This window comes from Drosophila miranda (assembly GCF_003369915.1).
Source record: "Drosophila miranda strain MSH22 chromosome Y unlocalized genomic scaffold, D.miranda_PacBio2.1 Contig_Y45_pilon, whole genome shotgun sequence".
Lineage (NCBI taxonomy): Eukaryota > Metazoa > Arthropoda > Insecta > Diptera > Drosophilidae > Drosophila > Drosophila miranda.
Window position 1 is genome coordinate 1,953 of NW_022881631.1, and position 20,448 is coordinate 22,400.

The window sequence follows — 20,448 nt, forward strand, 5'->3', positions numbered from 1 at the left end:
TGATGGTTCTTGCTATAATTATATCTTGCTCTGTCTCATATATCAGTCTTTTAACTCTTAATTCTTTTTTGTAGGCAATCGCCACTCCTCCATAACCGTCCTCTCTATGTTTTTCTAGCATATTGAAGTTGGCTAGTTTCCTAAAACGGAGATCGTGAGAGAAAACTTCAGCCAGAATGGCAAAGTCGAAGTTTTCATTGTTTAAGTAGAATACTAGGTCGTTTTTATTGGCTTTAATAGATTGAATGTTATGTTGTAAAAATTTCATATTTATTTAGATGTTTTAAAAAGGTTCGTTTCTCTCTGTTTGTTCATTTTTCTGTCTGCATTATGTTCCATATTGTAATCATTTGTACTGGTCACTTTTTTTGATGGTCACATCATTTGAGTCGACTAAACGAGACAACATGTCAACCATCTGTTGAATGGTAAATTTGTTTTCTTTTAGTTCTTTGTTTTCAAAAAATGGTACGTGATTACTAGAATCGCTGGTATATGATTCTAAGTGATAGTGGGGTTTTTGTGCAGGAACCAAAGGTCTCTGCACTAACCTGCTCGCATAACTGTGTTTTTTTAAAACTTCATTTGCTTTAACGTTTTTGTTTTGAACATTTTCCTCATTTATATCTAGTTTTGGATAGTTTTTTTCATAATTATCTAACAGCGAAAAATTTTGATGGATTGAGTAAGTGCTAAGCACTTCCTTACGCGCGATTTTTTTGATTGTCATTATTTTGTTAATGTCCATCTCCTTTTCCCATACTGGGCACATCAGTCTGTCCCTAGCTGAGTGATTTTTCCCATTGCAAAGGATACATTTGAGACCATTGCACTCCTCGACTCCGCATTTATAGCACCTCCTAGCTGATTTGCATCTGGTCGAAGTGTGACCAAGTCTGCCACAATTATAACATTGCCTTACTCTGGGAACATATATGCTTACTTTCATCCCACATATCCCAAAAAGAGATACCTTTTCTGGGATGTCTGAACCCTCAAAACCAATTTTGACTGTTTCTAATGGTATGAGCTTGAATGTTTCGTTGTTGTCATCGGTTGTAATTTTCTGCCTTCTTGCTAATCTTTCAATTGACCTAATTTTTATGTTAGAAGTAATATTATCCATAATTTCATTCTCAGAAAAACCGAGGGGCACCCCTTTAATTACTCATAGGATTCCACATAGTCTTTTGGTATAAATACCACTAAATTCATTTTTTTTAACTCCTCATTTAAAACTAAATCATTTGCTTCGCTGAAAACCTTAAAATAAATCTTGTATAGTGTAGGCGCAAGAGCTACGATTTCTTTAATTCCTTTGATTTTAAGGTGTCTTATTTTTTCAAAAAAGAATAAGCCATTTTTGGTGTTTTTGTTTTCGAAGATGGTACTGTTCTTAGTCGATACTAGTACAGCCGCATCCCGATGTGGCACTCACTATACAACACTGTTTCTCTTTCGATACCTACATTTGATGGGTTTATAATCGGATTAGTATTTTTATTCAGTGTTTTAGTCATTTCAGTATTTCCAGTAAAACCATTTATGGCATTTGTGTGAGAATTGTGAACGGTCACACCGTCAGAAGCCTCCACCATTTTGTTACTGTCATCGTCTATCAGCATTGTTATTTATGTCTGTATTGGTGTTGTCGCTTTTTTGTTCCTTGCGCATCTTTTTTGCTGGGTACTTTTCGTTAGTCAAGCTGTCGAATATGTCCTCTTTCACACCTGAACACAAAGCACTGAAGTTTTTTGCTATTGTTTTTTGGGTTTGAATTTTGCCGCTTTTTGCCACCTGATCAGGGGGTTTCAATTTGGCAGACACCGAGTGACCGGCGTCCGCCATACTTGCTGGTTTAACCAGATTGCCAAAGACTTACCTCTCCTTTGGGAAATGAAAAGAGGAATAATTTATATATTGATGAAGATTTGTATGAAATAAACAATGATCCAATTTTTACAATCACTTTTAATTAAGCCTTTGTTGCTTGGAAAAAGTCACCTTTCAGACTGTTAAGAAAAAACACGACCGGTCTCGCTCGCTGATGAAAAGGAAGTGTTATCGGCAGACATTATTGTCACTTTTTTACCAGCGCTTCGCTTCGTTTGAGTGTGTTTCAGTGTGACCTGATCTATCGCGGTCTTATGGATAAAATCTATGGCAGCCCTCAGAAATATACCAAAAAATACCGTAAGTCTACTGACGATTCTATTGTACATTTCCTCGTATTTTAATATTTGGTTTAATATTACTAGCTACGGCCCTCAGCTCTGAAAACGTAATTTTATCCGATTGATAAATCAATTTTCTACAACACCACACAATTTTAAATATTCCTTTTATTGGAATTGATTGTAAAATAAGTTTAAACAATTTCCACTAACTTCTCTACCAAATGTTCGCCCTGTTTTCATATAAGCCCAATAGAAGCTGTGGAGATAATGTTTTTTATCCCCAATCGGCCGACTAATTATTTCGAATTAAATAAAACTCGGCGCAGAAATAAAATTACGATATGTTCTTTAATGCGTGACATCCAAATTGCATGTGTGGCTTGCCTGCCCTTTACATTGCGGCTCCGATCGCAAGGCGCAGCTTCGCTCGGCCGACGTCGGTAGGCAAACGCAAAGCGGAGATAGCGAAGAGCGAGCTGGCAGAGAGCGTTTAGCAGGGCAAGCAAGCGCACAGCTTTAACAAACAAATGAGTGACATAGACATAAGTAACAAACAAAATAAGCGGCTGAGGGCCAAGAATTAGGTGCTATTTGGCAAGCAGCTAATCGGCTGGGTTCTGCTCCGAACATTCACCCCCCGTTGGAAGGCAAAGGCTTTCAACAGATCCATCCTGAAGGGGCAGAACCGCTATTTTTCCAACGGCCCTCTTGAAAAGGCCCTTTTGAGTGCGGATGACGGCTACTCTGATGGTTCCATCTTTTCCTGGGATGACGCTCTCAATGCGGCCAAGCGGCCACCTTAATGGTGGCAGCGTTTCCTCCTTGATCATGACGAGCGCTCCTAGCTTGATGTTTGGAGACGATGACCGCCACTTGCTCCGCTCCTGAAGAATCGAAAGATACGCCGTGCTCCATTTTCTCCAAAACGCCTGCTTCATTTGACACAGCCGCTGCCATCGACTAAGTAGGTTGACCCGGAGATGCGCCACATCTGGCTCGTCGAATGCAGCTTTCGGGGCTCCATTGAGAAAGTGGTTTGGCGTGAGCACATCTAGATCATCGGAACTTTCTGTAATTGCATAAAGCGGACGGGAATTTAACAAAGCAGAGATTTCACAAGCCAAGGTCTGAATTTCATCAAGAGTAAAAATGTAGGTCCCGACGATGCGATGAAAATGATATTTAGCTGCTTTAACAGCCGCCTCCCACAAACCCCCAAAATGAGGTGAGCGAGGGGGGATGAATTTCCAGTCGATTCCACTAGAAACGCAGAGATGTGACACAGTCGACGTATGAGGATCGCTGAGGAACATTTGCCGAAGCTCCAAAAGCTCATTTTTTGCTCCTACAAAATTTGTAGCGTTGTCTGACCAGATGATTCGAGGTTTGGGACGTAGACTTATAAAACGCCTTAATGCTGCCAGAAAGGATTCTGTAGATAGATCCCGAACGACTTCCAAATGAGTTGCTTTGGTGCTAAAGCATACGAAGACAGCGATGTAACATTTGATAGGAGGCCTGCTTCTGACTTCCGACTTGTGATAAAAGGGTCCGCAAAAATCAACGCCCGTTGTGGAATGCTGGATTAATAATAGGAGGAGCATTGCCTCCTGAGAGCGGCGATCTTGGCAGAGTAACCCGTAGCCCATCCACGACTCTCACTAATCTCCCGACCTCTGCTCTTTTGCCCCCCACAGGTGGCGATGGTGGAGGTGCAGCTGGACCCCGACACAAAGGTTCCGCCCGGAATGCTAGTGGCGTTTGCGATCTGCACCACTATGCTGGTGGCCGTGCATATGCTGGCTTTGATGATTAGCACCTGCATCCTGCCGAACATCGAGGTAGTGTGCAACCTGCACAGCATCTCCCTGGTGCACGAGTCGCCGCACGAGCGCCTGCACTGGTACATTGAGACGGCGTGGGCATTTTCGACGCTGCTGGGGTTGATCCTATTCCTGCTGGAGATAGCCATACTGTGCTGGGTAAAGTTCTATGATCTGAGCCCGCCGGCGGCCTGGTCGGCCTGCGTGGTGCTGATACCCGTGATGATTATCTTCCTGGCTTTCGCCATACACTTCTATCGGTCTCTGGTGACGCACAAGTACGAGGTGACGGTCTCCGGCATACGGGAGCTGGAGATCCTCAAGGAGCAGATGGAACAGGATCACCTCGAGCACCATAACAACCATAATCGCAATAACGGCATCCACTACGGTGCCGCCGGCGACATCGTTTAGCAGTATCAATCGCGCGAGGATCCCACGAAGCAATAAACCATCTCGGCGATCCTTCTCTGAAAACTTAACGAAAACGAAAAGAAAAGACACTTACGGCAGTGGGCCAGAGGCCTCGCCGTCAATCCTCAGACTAAATAAGTGAATATTTTGTAAATTTGTAGTTGATGCAAATTGTGATACGCAGAAGGCAGTAGATTTTTATTATACAAAAACAGTATGAGTACGTATATTCTAAAGGATTGTGCCCGAGCAATGTTTCTTTAAGCTCAAGACCTTTACACATCGTAACCCCTGTGTACTCATCGCATGCAATGATGAAAGACCCAAACTAAAGGAATACTACTTTCAAGTTTAAACCACTGTGTTGACTAAATATTCCTCAATATTAGCTTGTATATTTGTTGTAACTAGTTGGCGCGTCCGCTAATATCTGTATTGTATTTTAGTGGTATGCCATCGCTCGCGATGTCAGACCCAGACCTCATCCATAGCGCAGTCTTCCCTCGTAGTGTGTAAGAACCCAATAATTCGAACCGAACCAGATCGTGTTAGCCCAAATTTTGATATTGATAGGCGAATATGTAAGCGAAATTGCGCTGTAATTTATACACGTACGATTAAACGATTTTTTCTACCTATATTTAACCGAAGCAAGCGATTTTCTATTGCCGTTCCCCCCGCCTGACCTCCATCAGGTCGTTAGGCTTGCGTGCCAGGAGCGACTGGAAGAGCGACTAGCTAACGAAAGTTTTTGGATGGGGGCAAACGGAGCCAGGACACATGGTTGGGGTTGATTAGAAAAGGGACACCGCACGCACCCCAGGACACGAAAGAAGAGCACAGATGACAAACCCAAAGCGGGGCTGGGGCTCAGTTGTCTGCAACATGTCGTGCCATGCTGGTGGCGGCAATGGTGTTCGAAGCCTGCGCTATCCTGCCGGAGGACATGGCCGCTATCAGGGCAAGTGGCTGAGGAACCAACACCACGGCTATGGAGTGAAATCGAGCCGTCGTGGATTGGTGTACGAGGGCCAGTGGCAGCGGGGCCAACGTCATGGCTACGGATCCATGCGGCGGGAGTCCCCTGATGGCCAGGTGCATCGCCTCTATGTGGGTCATTGGCGCCATGACAAGCGCAGCGGGGAGGGAAAACAGTACTACGACGATGGATCCGTCTACTTTGGTCAGTGGCAGATGAACAAGCGGCAAGGACGCGGCATACATTGGTATGCGGACAGACGCGTCTATGTGGGGGAATGGCTCCAGGATGCCATGCACGGACGGGGCGTCCTCTTCTCGGGTGAGTCCTCTAACAAAATGAAAGTTCAGTAGAATCCTCGTCGATCCATATGTTTCGTCTGTGTTCAGCAAACGGAAAGCGCTATGTGGGAGAGTTCCAGGAGGGCTGCAAGTCGGGCGCTGGCTTCTTCGACCACGGACAGAATCGGATTCAGTTTGGTCGGTGGGTCCAGGACATCTGCAAGAGTTCGCTGATACGCGTGCTCAAGCAATAAGAACATTTTAGACATTCTCTGGAAGGTCGATCTCCTTGCCATAACGTTTATAAATACACAATCAAATGGAATAAGGACAAGCTACAAACAAATATTAACTATAAACTATTATAAGCCTATGCAAGTGTCAGTTCTGATCAGTTCCTTTGCCGCCGCCTAAGGCTGACTGTCTCCTGCTGGGGTGCAGGCTCCGGTACCTTCCGACGTGGTCGTCCCCGCGTGGTCGCTGGCGTTTCCTCGAGTTGCCTGTTGCGGGCACGAGTGCTCCTTGCATCACTAGTCGGATACCGCTTCACTGAGGCTGCCGATGAGGTGGAAGGCGTCTCTTCCATGGTATCGTCCAATTCGATGATCTCTGGTACTTTTAGTTGGCTACCAATTCTAGCGGAGCGTGTCTTTGTGGCCTTGGCTGGCACAGATTGGGATCGTTTCAGTTGAGAGGGAGCCGGAGTCGAAGCTGAAACCGAAGCAGCATCGTCATCGCTTATCTCGATCGTCTGGCAGGCATTCAGATCCACATGATCCGATGGTGGCGTGTTCTCATTGCCGCTCTTGCTGCTACTGCTGCTGCTGTTGCTGCAGCCGATGGGTGGTCGCAATTCCAGCTCCGTGTATATCTTGAACCTGGGCGTCTTTCTGGCAGATGATTTTGCCTTGGTAGTCCCCTCAACAACACCTTTCCTGCGTTTATCCTCTGGCGAAGTGTTAAAAGCGAGGGCTCGCCTAATGGTCTTCGCCCTCGCTTTGCCAACGAGATGCAGCTCCAACCGGGCCGTCTTTATCTGGACCATGAGGTTGAAGCTATAGTTGGCACTGATTTGAGAGCTGCCTCCGCATAGCTGAGAGCCTCCTTGTTCTTCTTTCTGAAGCGAAGATAGTTGATGTGGTAGAGTTCGTGCACGATGAGCATGGAGCCCAGTGTGGCGGTGCGTACGGGATCCTCCTGCAGCCAATTGCCTGCCCCTACGTAGAAGTCGTCCAGCTGATCGGTCTCCCTTTTCAAGAAGTTTAAGCGGGCATGGAGACATCCCACGATAAAGTAGAAACATTGCAGCTGCATGCTGTCCCGTAGATGGGGCGGCATCCCTTGCTTGCTCACATAGCGCTGCAGCTGATGGCTGGTGGGAATTGGCTCGTGCATGGGCAGAGACTTGAGTGTGGCCACGTCCAGCTGGTTCTGCTTCTTTATCGGCTCCACGAGCTGCATGAGCAGCATGTTGCTGGTCAGCTCGCTCATGGCATTCGCCTTGTGATCTTCCTTGGCGGCTATTGCGGGGATGTATTTGGCCGATGTCTGCTCCACCAGCGTTCGACTAAGCGGCTTGATGCGAGCAAATGGTCCAGGAGGCGCAGCTTGGACTGCGCCTGGTCCAGGTACTCATTCTGCAGGTTCATCCAGAGCCACGAGATGAGCACCTCAATGGTCCGCAGGGCCATACCCGACTGCAGCACCAGGTTAAGCGTGGTGCCGTAAAAGGCGAACGGCGCGGTCAGCCGATTGGCCGCATACTCGGTGCTCTCCCTCAAGAGGTCAGCCAGCAGCAGCTGCAGGGCTCCCAGGTCCACGCTGGACACTGTGCAGTAGTTGCGCACGCTGTCGACCAGCGTGTCTAGCTGTCGCAGGGCGACGGCCTCCTAGGCAGGCTGCTGCACCGCGTCTTCCGCCTGTAGTCCAATCGAAAACGAACTGTCTGGATTGTGATCTGCACAATGTCGCTCTTGCCAACTCGCTCATCGAACTGGGCGCGCAGCTCCTCGGCCTGCAGCAACAGCAGCTGGGCGTGGCACAGACAGTCCTGCCGCGCATAGTAGCTGGCCATGTGGCAGAGGCAGAGCATCACTATAGTATGTTGGCGCTTATAGAACATCCGTTTTGGAGCTGAGGCCACAGATCGTCGAGCAGCTCCTGCGCTCGATCCACCTCCTCGGAGAGTTGGAGCTGCTGGTTAGAATTCAGGTGTCTTGTCCCAGGAAGTGGGTCAGGGCTCGCAGGTAGGTGAATCTCTCGTCCAGCATTTGCCCAATCCTGAGTATCAGCAGCCAGGCTTCATCGGCCTGCGCCATGTAGCCCATGGTGGACAGAGCCATGGCTGCAGCAACTGCATCGTCGATCAGGGCTTCCCAGTCGATTGTGTATCGTCGCAGCCGAGCGGCTCTTGTGTCTGCACGTTCGAAGAAGGCCGCGAAGTTAGCGATGGCCGATGTAGCCAACTCCACCAGGCGATGCTCCGCTTAATGTTGAGCTCCAGCAAGTTGTTCTTGACGATTAACTCCTCCAGGCTGTTCTCGGCCGTCTCCTTGATCGAGAACTTGGTCTTCTGTGCCTCCAAAGCCTCCAGCAGCACACTGATACTGGTATGGCCAATGGCCAGCTGTTGCATGCGGCTGAGCGTTGCTTGAGGGCCATGCTTTGCAGCTGGGAGCGCAGTTCCTCGCACTGACGCACCACCTCGCTGTCGGTGCGCATCTTGCGTGCCAGGAGAACCAGGTGGTAGTCATTGTGACGGCAGCGTAGTAGCGACTGCAGCAGGGGTACGGGCCGCGCACTCTGGAAGTGCAGCACGGCCAACAGATCCACATCGTATAGCTGTTTCTTTTGGCGGGGGTTTAGGGGGTTGGCATAGGACTGGACTCGTGCCACTCGTAGACTCGTGGACTGCAGACGGTTGGCCATGTCGGAGCTCTTGCAGTGGACACTGGCTTTGGCTGGTGATGAGCGGTCGTAGATGTTGCAAGGGCTCCAAGAAGGCCAGCACAAGGGACATTTGTTCGGGACACGCTACCTTTTCGGCCACGAGTGCCAGTAGACGCACCAGCTTGTCTAGCTCCATGGCGGAGGGCCCAGGCACTTCATGCTCTTGGCCACGTCCAAGGTGTAGCCAAGAATGCCCAAGAGCGGCTTATAGGGTGCCTGAAGAGAAAGCTCATTAGTAAAAGGTTTTCCAGCTGTGGCAGACGTACCTTGTCCGACTTCTGTTCGGGTCGTCGGCTGCCAGTTAACGTAAGCTTCCCAGGGCGCACATCCCGAAGGAGAGAAGGCAATGCTTGCGAATGCTTTTACAGACCTCGTTGGAGCAGCTGGTCCCCAGCGGACTCCTCACTACGTTCACCGTCAGCCCAAGGCAGCCATGCAGCAGTTGAAAGTGGGCGGTGTATACCTCGGGACTGTCGTCGCCTCGAGCTGCTGCCAAAAAATGTCTAAGGGAGGCTTGTTGCTGCTCTGATGAAGCAGCATCTGCAGGCGCTGGAAGAACACCAGCAGGTCCATGAACCACTGCTCTTTGGCGTGCGTCGCGCCCTTGTGCTCGAAGAAGTAGACGAACTTCTTGCACAGATCGATGTAAGTCCGCCGTAGCCTCGCGCACGTACAACAGCTTGACATAGTAGTAGAGGAGCTGGATGGAGTAGTTCTGCGGAGAGACGTCCTTGTGCGCAGCAACTTCAGTGCCAGTTGTTGTTCGAGCGGCGCTTCTATGGAAAACATGTCGATCTGCATCAGTGCCAGAACCAGGCCCAGATACTCCGTGAATTGAGTAGTCAGCTCAGAGCTGGGTGTGGCCCAGCTGCAGCTCAGGAGCTTGAGAAGCGGGTCGTACATTTTCGTCGTGCTCTCGGGCGGAAGGGCGCTCAGGTACATCAGAAAGGCTTTGCCTCGCTTGCTGAACAGGGCATCATTCAGCTGGACCAGGAGAGCCGCATTCTTTGCCACTTTACGCTGGCGCATGGTGTCAAAGAGGACACCCATTGCCTCCAAGGCGTAATATAGTTGATCTGTGGCGGCGATGGGCAACGTCTCCTTCTGCATTTGCAAGTGAATGCCATTGAAGTGCGTCAGATGGATGTCCAAATAAAACTTGTAGTCAGCCTCCCCTTGCAGGCGGCAGGCTGCGATCGGACTAGGCCGTACATTTTCTGGCATTCCGTCAGGGATTTCTGCGAAGCACCCGTACAATTAGGATACCAGCCAGCAAGCATTTGGTTCTTCAACTTACCTCCTGACAAAGCTCACGATGTATGTACCGCAGGCTCGTTAGATGAGCTTCCCACAGGCTCGGCTTCTCCTCGTAGGGCTCCACGTGTGGTACCACGGTGGCCGCAATGTCGCAGTAGAGATCGTCATGCTGGTGCAGATTGTCCTTCAAGGCGACACACAGCTGGCGCAACACGCTCAACTCATATCTTAGCGGAAAGGAGGCGTCGTTTATCCCGATGCCCTTGCTGAATTCCTTGAATTTCAGCTTAATTGTCGTGGCCGCAGCCTCAACATCGGATCGAGTGCCTTTCAACTGTTTCACTATATCGGCAGACATTATTATTATTTTTTTTTTTTTTTTAAATCATCTCAAGGATGATCGGAATTTTGATCGTAGCACTGTAGCCACATTGATCAGATACTGGTGATGTAGTTTGGCGAGTTTGACAGGTCGGTATATAAAAAAAAGAGGAAAATTACTTAACTGTTTTAGAAAATAAACTGAAATTACTTTATAACATGATGAAGAAAAAAGGGGTCAAAAGTTTAAGTCAGCAGTTTTGATGAAGATTGCCAGCTCTCTGAGATGTAGCGGCTCTTTTTTTATTAATATTCTGAGCCCGGCAAATCTTTGGCAATCGAAGATCAGGTGTTCGGCATATTCAGTTACATTGCACGTTTCGCAGATATTTGAGTCAATTGCTTTGATTCTGTGTAGGAAGACTTTGTCGTATGTGTGTTCCGTCATAAGTCTGTTAATGGTCTTGATGCTTTTAGCATTCCATTTAAGAGAAAAATGCCAGGGTTTACTGGGTATGTCTGGAAATATGTCTATGAGGCTGGATCCCTTCGTCCTACACTTCGTCCTGTAGTCCTCATTCCATTTGTATACTAAAAAGTTCCTAATTTCTCTTTGAGCCTCCTTGTAGCTGTATTTTATATTTATTGTAAACCCCTCACTTGTAGCAGCCTTTGCTGCTATGTCAGTCTTTTCGTTGATGGCCACACCCTTGTGACCAGGGACCCATAGAATGTCAAGTTTCTGAATGTCTGATTGGTTAATTATGTTGTGAATATCATTCACTAGGTACGAGTCTGTATTCTTATTTTTAATTAAATTAATAGCTCCTAATCCATCACTTAAAATCAAAGCCTTTTTGTAATTATATTTAAGACATAGTTCGCAGGCCTTTTTAAGGCCTACGAGTTCGGCACCTACTGAGGATAATCTGTTTTCTATTTTTACTTGTGGATATTTCCACTAGGCCATTCTACTATTCCTATGCCACATGTACTTTCTGTAACTGAGGCATCTGTTGATAGAATGTTTCCAGTCGTCCTTTCTGTACTTGTTCAGAATCTCATAAAATATAGTTTTTTTATCTTCACTTCATTCTTCATTCATTTCTTCCTGAAAACAGGTGCATTACACCAGCGAGGACAAAATTTCGTGTTTGCTTGTGTCAGGTGGCACCCCAACACACCTTCTGAGTGATTTAGCTTGCGCTATTTCTATATCTTTACTTGCTCCAGATCCCATGTCTGAAAAACTTGTGATAGCATATTCTTGTTTTGTTCTAATAAAAGCTTTGAAGATGTTGGTACTTGTTTTAGGTTTTAGACCTGATTTGATAGTAGTCGCAAGCTGGAGGAGTCTGTTGCATTTTTTTGTTTGTTCTTTAACCATTTTTACATGACTGACATTTGACATGTTTGCGCTAATCAGTCTGCCTAAGAAACGGATATCTTTTCGATTTGGTATAGGCACATTTCTAACAGAAATATTTACCGCTCTGACCTGTCTTTTTCCTACATTCATTGCTGCAGATTTGCTTGGATTGAAGCTAAAACCGAGATCACCACATAGAAGGTTAAAGTCATTTAGTTTTTTATTAAGGTTTTCAACCGCTACAGTAAACTCTCTGTTGGGAGAGATTATAACGAAGTCATCTGCAAATTGCATCATATGAGTATTTCTATCACAGATCTGATGTAGTCTTTTTGTGTATACATTAAAAAGGAGGGGCGACAGACAAGAGCCCTGTGGGATTCCTCCCTGAACTACCTGAACAGCTTCCCCTATTTTCAGTAGGCTCATAGACATAAAACCATAGCTCGCAAATAACTGTTGACACTTTCGGCGTGTCTGATAAAACCTCTCATTGACGAACACATTGAGAAAAGGGACTGAAAAGACCCGATCAAATCTTTTGCTCAACTCGCTCTTCGCTCAAGCAAAGACCGACTTTTTCACTTCTCTTTTGTTCCTTTTTTCACTGAGCATCTTGTCGCGAGCGAACGAAAAAAGTGTCTTTTGCGTATGTATGCGTGCTTGTACGTGTGGTGGCTGTGGCAACGATCACTTGCCTTCGTGAATTGTGTCAGACACTGTCCCAAACCCAAAATGAGCCTGTTCCTGAACAACTTTCCGAAATTTTTACTGATGTGAAGAACTTTGCTTGAACAATGGCCGTTTACCATTAAATGCCGATATATTGCAGCTTTTTAACGACATGAAGCTAAGATCACCACACTTGAATTCGCTCGCACAGGTGGTGCTGGCTACACCGGCCACTCAGGTATCGGTCGAAAGAGCCTTTTCAGCACTTCATTATATTTTGAATGAAAAACGTTGCTCTTTAAGTGCGGAAAATATTAACTCATTGTTAGTGGTTAAGCTAAATTCGTATTAATACAAAATATATACATACATACATATATACATACATCCATATCCATGTCTCTTCAGTTTGCAGAAAATTCGCATATAAGTATAAATATTACAATAACATAACCATAAGATGCGAAAAACATGAATAAATAAACATAAACACGAATAAAAAACTAAAAACACTTTACTCAGACACTTTTTGGGTTCTGCTCATCTAAAGACACTTTTGCTGCGAGCGCTTGACCAAAGTGTCTCTCTAAGCTGTTATTGTGAGACCCGATCGTGTGTCGGGCTCAACCGAAAACCCGAAACACATAACACAAGCGAAGAGACAAAAAGTGTTCTGCTCAGTGAGAGACGCTTCTGCGTGGTCTTTTTCGGTTTTGTCAGTGACGAGACCGCAAAGGGAAAAAGTGTTGACCGTCGTTTGCGAGCTATGCATAAAACTGATGATCCAGTCAATGTATGTTTTAGGAAAACACTCATTTTCCATTAGTCTTTTTAAGAATTTCAGGTTGACACAATTGTAGGCATTGTTGAGGTCAACAACCACAAGAGTAACGTGTTCCTTGTTCTTTTTCTTTGCCGCTACCACATTGATGACATCATTTATGCACATCGCTGCAGACTTGTTTTTTTTGGTATGCATAAGATCTGTAGGGTATAATCTTGTTTTCTTGTATATGCTTTTCCAGCCTGGCTTTCACCATGCCATTTACTGTCTTGGCTAGAACCGAAATGAGGGATATGGGTCGAAAATGTTTTAAGTCAGTCAGATCCATGTTTTTTTCGGTATTGGTACAATTCTGATAGATCTCCATTCGACTGGGAAATCGCACATAGCCACTCGACGGTTGTAAAAATGTACAAGTTCTGTCTTTATACTAGTGTTGAGAGCACTCAGCATCTCGTATGTGATGTGATCTATTCCTCCTGCCGTTTTTCTGTTTCTGACTAACACAGCCTCTAACTCTTCCAAGGAAAAGAAAGGATTTTCATTGTTCTTGGTTGAGTACATTTCTTCGTCTACATCCTTTGCTTCTGAGGTTATTTGTTCGTTAAGGAATTCCAGGTATGGCCCAGCTTTGTCAGGGTCGAAAATTTCTGGGGTGTTCTCTTGACAGTTTTTTAGATTTCTGAGGAATCTCCAGGCTTCTCTTGAGTTCGATTTTACATTTAACTCTGTTAACTTCCTGGCATAGCTAGTTCTTTTGGCAATTTTAACAGATTTTTTCCATTTAACCTTGAGGTTAACAGCAGAACAATAATTTTGAAAGGAGGGTTCTGAAGCTGCCTTCTTCTGCGACTCTGCAAACTCCCTGAATAGTTTGGCTAAATTCTCGTCCCACCATAATTTTGGACATTTGTTTTTGATTTCATAAGTAGCTGCTTTTATTTCCTGTTGGATGTTCTTCGCTAAATTATCCATATCTTTGTCGGCCTCAAACTGGCTTAGCTTTTTCAGTAGCCTGTTTTTGGCAAGGAAAGTTTTGAGTTTGTGTTGATATCCTGCTGTTTCAAAGGTTATTGGGTGATGGTGGCTGCCTCCTAGGTAAAACTTTTCGCATTTCCAATTCTCTATATGAATACCCTTTGTAAAAGTTAAATCGAGTACAGACCCTGATGTTGAGTCGATGTGTCTTCTGAATGTGAGACTGTGGTCATTTGCTAGACTGTAGCCAGCATTTGACATAGCTTGCATGAGAAAAGTTCCCTTTTCACTGTTGGTTCTGTCTCCAGAAAAGGTATGTCTTGCGTTAAAATCTCCTGCAATTATGACTTTTCCGAATGCATCTAAATATTCAAGGAAATTGTTAATCGCTTGCTTGAAGGATGCAAGAGACAACAAAGGTTCAAAATATACTGAGGTGATAAGAAATTTATCTTTGTTGTTGATGGTTCTTGCTATAATTATATCTTGCTCTGTCTCATATATCAGTCTTTTAACTCTTAATTCTTTTTTGTAGGCAATCGCCACTCCTCCATAACCGTCCTCTCTATGTTTTTCTAACATATTGAAGTTGGCTAGTTTCCTAAAACGGAGATCGTGAGAGAAAACTTCAGCCAGAATGGCAAAGTCGAAGTTTTCATTGTTTAAGTAGAATACTAGGTCGTTTTTATTGGCTTTAATAGATTGAATGTTATGTTGTAAAAATTTCATATTTATTTAGATGGATGTGCACATCATTTGAGTCGACTAAACAGAGACAACATGTCAACCATCTGTTGAATGGTAAATTTGTTTTTTTTAGTTCTTTGTTTTCAAAAAATGGTACGTGATTACTAGAATCGCTGGTATATGATTCTAAGTGATAGTGGGGTTTTTGTGCAGGAACCAAAGGTCTCTGCACTAACCTGCTCGCATAACTGTGTTTTTTTAAAACTTCATTTGCTTTAACGTTTTTGTTTTGAACATTTTCCTCATTTATATCTAGTTTTGGATAGTTTTTTCATAATTATCTAACAGCGAAAAATTTTGATGGATTGAGTAAGTGCTAAGCACTTCCTTACGCGCGATTTTTTTGATTGTCATTATTTTGTTAATGTCCATCTCCTTTTCCCATACTGGGCACATCAGTCTGTCCCTAGCTGAGTGATTTTTCCCATTGCAAAGGATACATTTGAGACCATTGCACTCCTCGACTCCGCATTTATAGCACCTCCTAGCTGATTTGCATCTGGTCGAAGTGTGACCAAGTCTGCCACAATTATAACATTGCCTTACTCTGGGAACATATATGCTTACTTTCATCCCACATATCCCAAAAAGAGATACCTTTTCTGGTCTCCTCAAAACCAATTTTGACTGTTTCTAATGGTATGAGCTTGAATGTTTCGTTGTTGTCATCGGTTGTAATTTTCTGCCTTCTTGCTAATCTTTCAATTGACCTAATTTTATGTTAGAAGTAATATTATCCATAATTTCATTCTCAGAAAAACCGAGGGGCACCCCTTTAATTACTCCATAGGATTCCACATAGTCTTTTGGTATAAATACCACTAAATTCATTTTTTTTAACTCCTCATTTAAAACTAAATCATTTGCTTCGCTGAAAACCTTAAAATAAATCTTGTATAGTGTAGGCGCAAGAGCTACGATTTCTTTAATTCCTTTGATTTTAAGGTGTCTTATTTTTTCAAAAAAGAATAAGCCATTTTTGGTGTTTTTGTTTTCGAAGATGGTACTGTTCTTAGTCGATACTAGTACAGCCGCATCACCGATGTGGCACTCACTATACAACACTGTTTCTCTTTCGATACCTACATTTGATGGGTTTATAATCGGATTAGTATTTTTATTCAGTGTTTTAGTCATTTCAGTATTTCCAGTAAAACCATTTATGGCATTTGTGTGAGAATTGTGAACGGTCACACCGTCAGAAGCCTCCACCATTTTGTTACTGTCATCGTCTATCAGCATTTTGTTATTTATGTCTGTATTGGTGTTGTCGCTTTTTTGTTCCTTGCGCATCTTTTTTGCTGGGTACTTTTCGTTAGTCAAGCTGTCGAATATGTCCTCTTTCACACCTGAACACAAAGCACTGAAGTTTTTTGCTATTGTTTTTTGGGTTTGAATTTTGCCGCTTTTTGCCACCTGATCAGGGGGTTTCAATTTGGCAGACACCGAGTGACCGGCGTCCGCCATACTTGCTGGTTTAACCAGATTGCCAAAGACTTACCTCTCCTTTGGGAAATGAAAAGAGGAATAATTTATATATTGATGAAGATTTGTATGAAATAAACAATGATCCAATTTTTACAATCACTTTTAATTAAGCCTTTGTTGCTTGGAAAAAGTCACCTTTCAGACTGTTAAGAAAAAACACGACCGGTCTCGCTCGCTGATGAAAAGGAAGTGTTATCGGCAGACATTATTGTCACTTTTTTACCAGCGCTTCGCTTCGTTTGAGTGTGTTTCAGTGTGACCTGATCTATCGCGGTCTTATGGATAAAATCTATGGCAGCCCTCAGAAATATACCAAAAAATACCGTAAGTCTACTGACGATTCTATTGTACATTTCCTCGTATTTTAATATTTTTTTTAATATTACTAGCTACGGCCCTCAGCTCTGAAAACGTAATTTTATCCGATTGATAAATCAATTTTCTACAACACCACACAATTTTAAATATTCCTTTTATTGGAATTGATTGTAAAATAAGTTTAAACAATTTCCACTACTTCTCTACCAAATGTTCGCCCTGTTTTCATATAAGCCCCATAGAAGCTGTGGAGATAATGTTTTTTATCCCCAATCGGCCGACTAATTATTTCGAATTAAATAAAACTCGGCGCAGAAATAAAATTACGATATGTTCTTTAATGCGTGACATCCAAATTGCATGTGTGGCTTGCCTGCCCTTTACATTGCGGCTCCGATCGCAAGGCGCAGCTTCGCTCGGCCGACGTCGGTAGGCAAACGCAAAGCGGAGATAGCGAAGAGCGAGCTGGCAGAGAGCGTTTAGCAGGGCAAGCAAGCGCAGAGCTTTAACAAACAAATGAGTGACATAGACATAAGTAACAAACAAAATAAGCGGCTGAGGGCCAAGAATTAGGTGCTATTTGGCAAGCAGCTAATCGGCTGGGTTCTGCTCCGAACATTCACCCCCCGTTGGAAGGCAAAGGCTTTCAACAGATCCATCCTGAAGGGCAGAACCGCTATTTTTCCAACGGCCCTCTTGAAAAGGCCCTTTTGAGTGCGGATGACGGCTACTCTGATGGTTCCATCTTTTCCTGGGATGACGCTCTCAATGCGGCCAAGCGGCCACCTTAATGGTGGCAGCGTTTCCTCCTTGATCATGACGAGCGCTCCTAGCTTGATGTTTGGAGACGATGACCGCCACTTGCTCCGCTCCTGAAGAATCGAAAGATACGCCGTGCTCCATTTTCTCCAAAACGCCTGCTTCATTTGACACAGCCGCTGCCATCGACTAAGTAGGTTGACCCGGAGATGCGCCACATCTGGCTCGTCGAATGCAGCTTTCGGGGCTCCATTGAGAAAGTGGTTTGGCGTGAGCACATCTAGATCATCGGAACTTTCTGTAATTGCATAAAGCGGACGGGAATTTAACAAAGCAGAGATTTCACAAGCCAAGGTCTGAATTTCATCAAGGTAAAAATGTAGGTCCCGACGATGCGATGAAAATGATATTTAGCTGCTTTTACAGCCGCCTCCCACAAACCCCCAAAATGAGGTGAGCGAGGGGGATGAAATTCCAGTCGATTCCACTAGAAACGCAGAGATGTGACACAGTCGACGTATGAGGATCGCTGAGGAACATTTGCCGAAGCTCCAAAAGCTCATTTTTTGCTCCTACAAAATTTGTAGCGTTGTCTGACCAGATGATTCGAGGTTTGGGACGTAGACTTATAAAACGCCTTAATGCTGCCAGAAAGGATTCTGTAGATAGATCCCGAACGACTTCCAAATGAGTTGCTTTGGTGCTAAAGCATACGAAGACAGCGATGTAACATTTGATAGGAGGCCTGCTTCTGACTTCCGACTTGTGATAAAAGGGTCCGCAAAAATCAACGCCCGTTGTGTGGAATGCTGGATTAATAATAGGAGGAGCATTGCCTCCTGAGAGCGGCGATCTTGGCAGAGTAACCCGTAGCCCATCCACGACTCTCACTAATCTCCCGACCTCTGCTCTTTTGCGTCCCCCCACAGGTGGCGATGGTGGAGGTGCAGCTGGACCCCGACACAAAGGTTCCGCCCGGAATGCTAGTGGCGTTTGCGATCTGCACCACTATGCTGGTGGCCGTGCATATGCTGGCTTTATGATTAGCACCTGCATCCTGCCGAACATCGAGGTAGTGTGCAACCTGCACAGCATCTCCCTGGTGCACGAGTCGCCGCACGAGCGCCTGCACTGGTACATTGAGACGACGTGGGCATTTTCGACGCTGCTGGGGTTGATCCTATTCCTGCTGGAGATAGCCATACTGTGCTGGGTAAAGTTCTATGATCTGAGCCCGCCGGCGGCCTGGTCGGCCTGCGTGGTGCTGATACCCGTGATGATTATCTTCCTGGCTTTCGCCATACACTTCTATCGGTCTCTGGTGACGCACAAGTACGAGGTGACGGTCTCCGGCATACGGGAGCTGGAGATCCTCAAGGAGCAGATGGAACAGGATCACCTCGAGCACCATAACAACCATAATCGCAATAACGGCATCCACTACGGTGCCGCCGGCGACATCGTTTAGCAGTATCAATCGCGCGAGGATCCCACGAAGCAATAAACCATCTCGGCGATCCTTCTCTGAAAACTTAACGAAAACGAAAAGAAAAGACACTTACGGCAGTGGGCCAGAGGCCTCGCCGTCAATCCTCAGACTAAATAAGTGAATATTTTGTAAATTTGTAGTTGATGCAAATTGTGATACGCAGAAGGCAGTAGATTTTATTATACAAAAACAGTATGAGTACGTATATTCTAAAGGATTATGCCCCGAGCAATGTTTCTTTAAGCTCAAGACCTTTACATCGTAACCCCTGTGTACTCATCGCATGCAATGATGAAAGACTCATGAGTTTCTGAACCTTGGGAATCCAGAACTTGGATCGGATAAGTCGCACCATTAGTTGGTTCCCGCCATGAAGAGTTATCCGGTGGGTGAATTGCGCGAGAAGGCGGGATAGCCGGCAGCGGTACGGCAGAATAATGGATGCCGTTCGTCGTACTTCAGAAAGGTAGAAGTTGCGATACGGCCATATGCTCTTATGAGCCCATGTTGGTCTAGGAACGGGTTTAAATTCAGGATAGAACTTGACCTTGGCACTGGCCGCTTCTCGCTTAGGCAGTGATGCTCTTGGGAGTATTCCCTGCGCTGAGTCTCTAGGATAAGAGTGCGCTCAGCTTCGGTAATGTCTTCGCTTGCAAGGTGGTCCTCTTGTCCGGTGACCAGCTTCCGGCAGCGTTTTGTGAAGCGAAGGACATAAGCACGGACTCGCAGGGCTCTCTCCAGATTGGAAACCGATCGAGGAAGTCTTCGGATGGGCTCGGTGCAAAATGAACCTTCAGAGCACGTTGCTCGAGGGTTATCACGGGATCGTCCCCGCATTGGGCTGGCCATTGATGCCGGGCCCTTCCAACCACGCTGGTCCGTGCCACCAGAGTTGGTTCTCGACGAGCTCCTGTAAGGATACGCCCCTGCTGGCAAGGTCGACGGGATTTTGTGCGGACGGAACGTGACCCCAATTCTCGACCCCGGTGGCTTGCGAAATTCTGGTCACTCGGTTGGCCACGAAGGTCCAGTGCAAGCAAGCTTTTTCAGCCAGGACAGGACTATAGCGGAATCTGTCCAGAAGTAACAGGTTGTAGGTGCGCTTGGCATATTTGGCAGGATAGCCGTCACCATTTCGGACAGCAGCACGGCGCCGCACAGCTCTAACCGGGGGAGCGATACAGTCTTAACGGGTGCGACTCGTGTTTTCGCGGTAAGCAACTGTACCTTGACCAGGTGGTCAGTCTCGATGCGTAAGTAGATCGCCGCACCGTACGCCTTTTCGGACGCATCGCAAAATCCGTGATGCTCGACCCTTACAGCTGGTTCGGAGCCAATCCACCTTGGAATGCGGATCTGGTCGAGAGCGGAGTAGCTCCGCAGAAAACTCTGCCAGCGCTGACGCATCTCGGTCGGAAGATCTTCGTCCCATCCCACTTCTTGCAACCAGATCTCTTGCATGAAGATCTTTGACCGGACAATGAAAGGCGCCAACCAGCCTGCAGGGTCGAACAACCTTGCTATCTGGGAAAGCACCGCTCGCTTGGTATTGGATGCCGTAGATGCCAGTTCTGGCGGAACGAAGAAGAAATCGTCTGTTGTCGCCTTCCAGCGAATTCCGAGAGTCTTGGCTGTGCGTTCTG

General features: G+C 45.7%; 3 protein-coding genes and 2 pseudogenes across 3 annotated transcripts; 3 read left to right on the forward strand and 2 right to left on the reverse strand.

Moving 5' to 3' along the window:
• Positions 1 to 2,145: 2,145 nt before the first annotated feature.
• LOC117194884 (calcium release-activated calcium channel protein 1-like) lies at positions 2,146 to 4,917 on the forward strand. The gene is made up of 2 exons (XM_033399344.1): positions 2,146 to 2,193; positions 3,875 to 4,917. Exons 1-2 carry the CDS (start codon positions 2,161 to 2,163, stop codon positions 4,412 to 4,414), a joined length of 573 nt encoding a protein of 190 aa, XP_033255235.1. The 5' UTR covers positions 2,146 to 2,160; the 3' UTR covers positions 4,415 to 4,917.
• A 2-nt stretch (positions 4,918 to 4,919) lies between these two features.
• On the forward strand, positions 4,920 to 5,942 carry LOC117194882 (MORN repeat-containing protein 3-like). The gene is made up of 2 exons (XM_033399343.1): positions 4,920 to 5,714; positions 5,783 to 5,942. Exons 1-2 carry the CDS (start codon positions 5,258 to 5,260, stop codon positions 5,926 to 5,928), a joined length of 603 nt encoding a protein of 200 aa, XP_033255234.1. The 5' UTR covers positions 4,920 to 5,257; the 3' UTR covers positions 5,929 to 5,942.
• Positions 5,943 to 6,065: 123 nt separating this feature from the next.
• LOC117194885 (protein three rows-like) lies at positions 6,066 to 7,766 on the reverse strand. Its single transcript, XM_033399346.1, has 4 exons — positions 7,617 to 7,766; positions 7,307 to 7,542; positions 6,743 to 7,241; positions 6,066 to 6,710 (listed from the first exon to the last, which is right to left on the reverse strand). Exons 1-4 carry the CDS (start codon positions 7,764 to 7,766, stop codon positions 6,066 to 6,068), a joined length of 1,530 nt encoding a protein of 509 aa, XP_033255237.1.
• A 273-nt stretch (positions 7,767 to 8,039) lies between these two features.
• Positions 8,040 to 10,267, reverse strand: LOC117194881 (annotated as a pseudogene).
• Positions 10,268 to 16,515: 6,248 nt separating this feature from the next.
• Positions 16,516 to 18,999, forward strand: LOC117194883 (annotated as a pseudogene).
• The last annotated feature ends 1,449 nt before the right edge of the window (positions 19,000 to 20,448 follow it).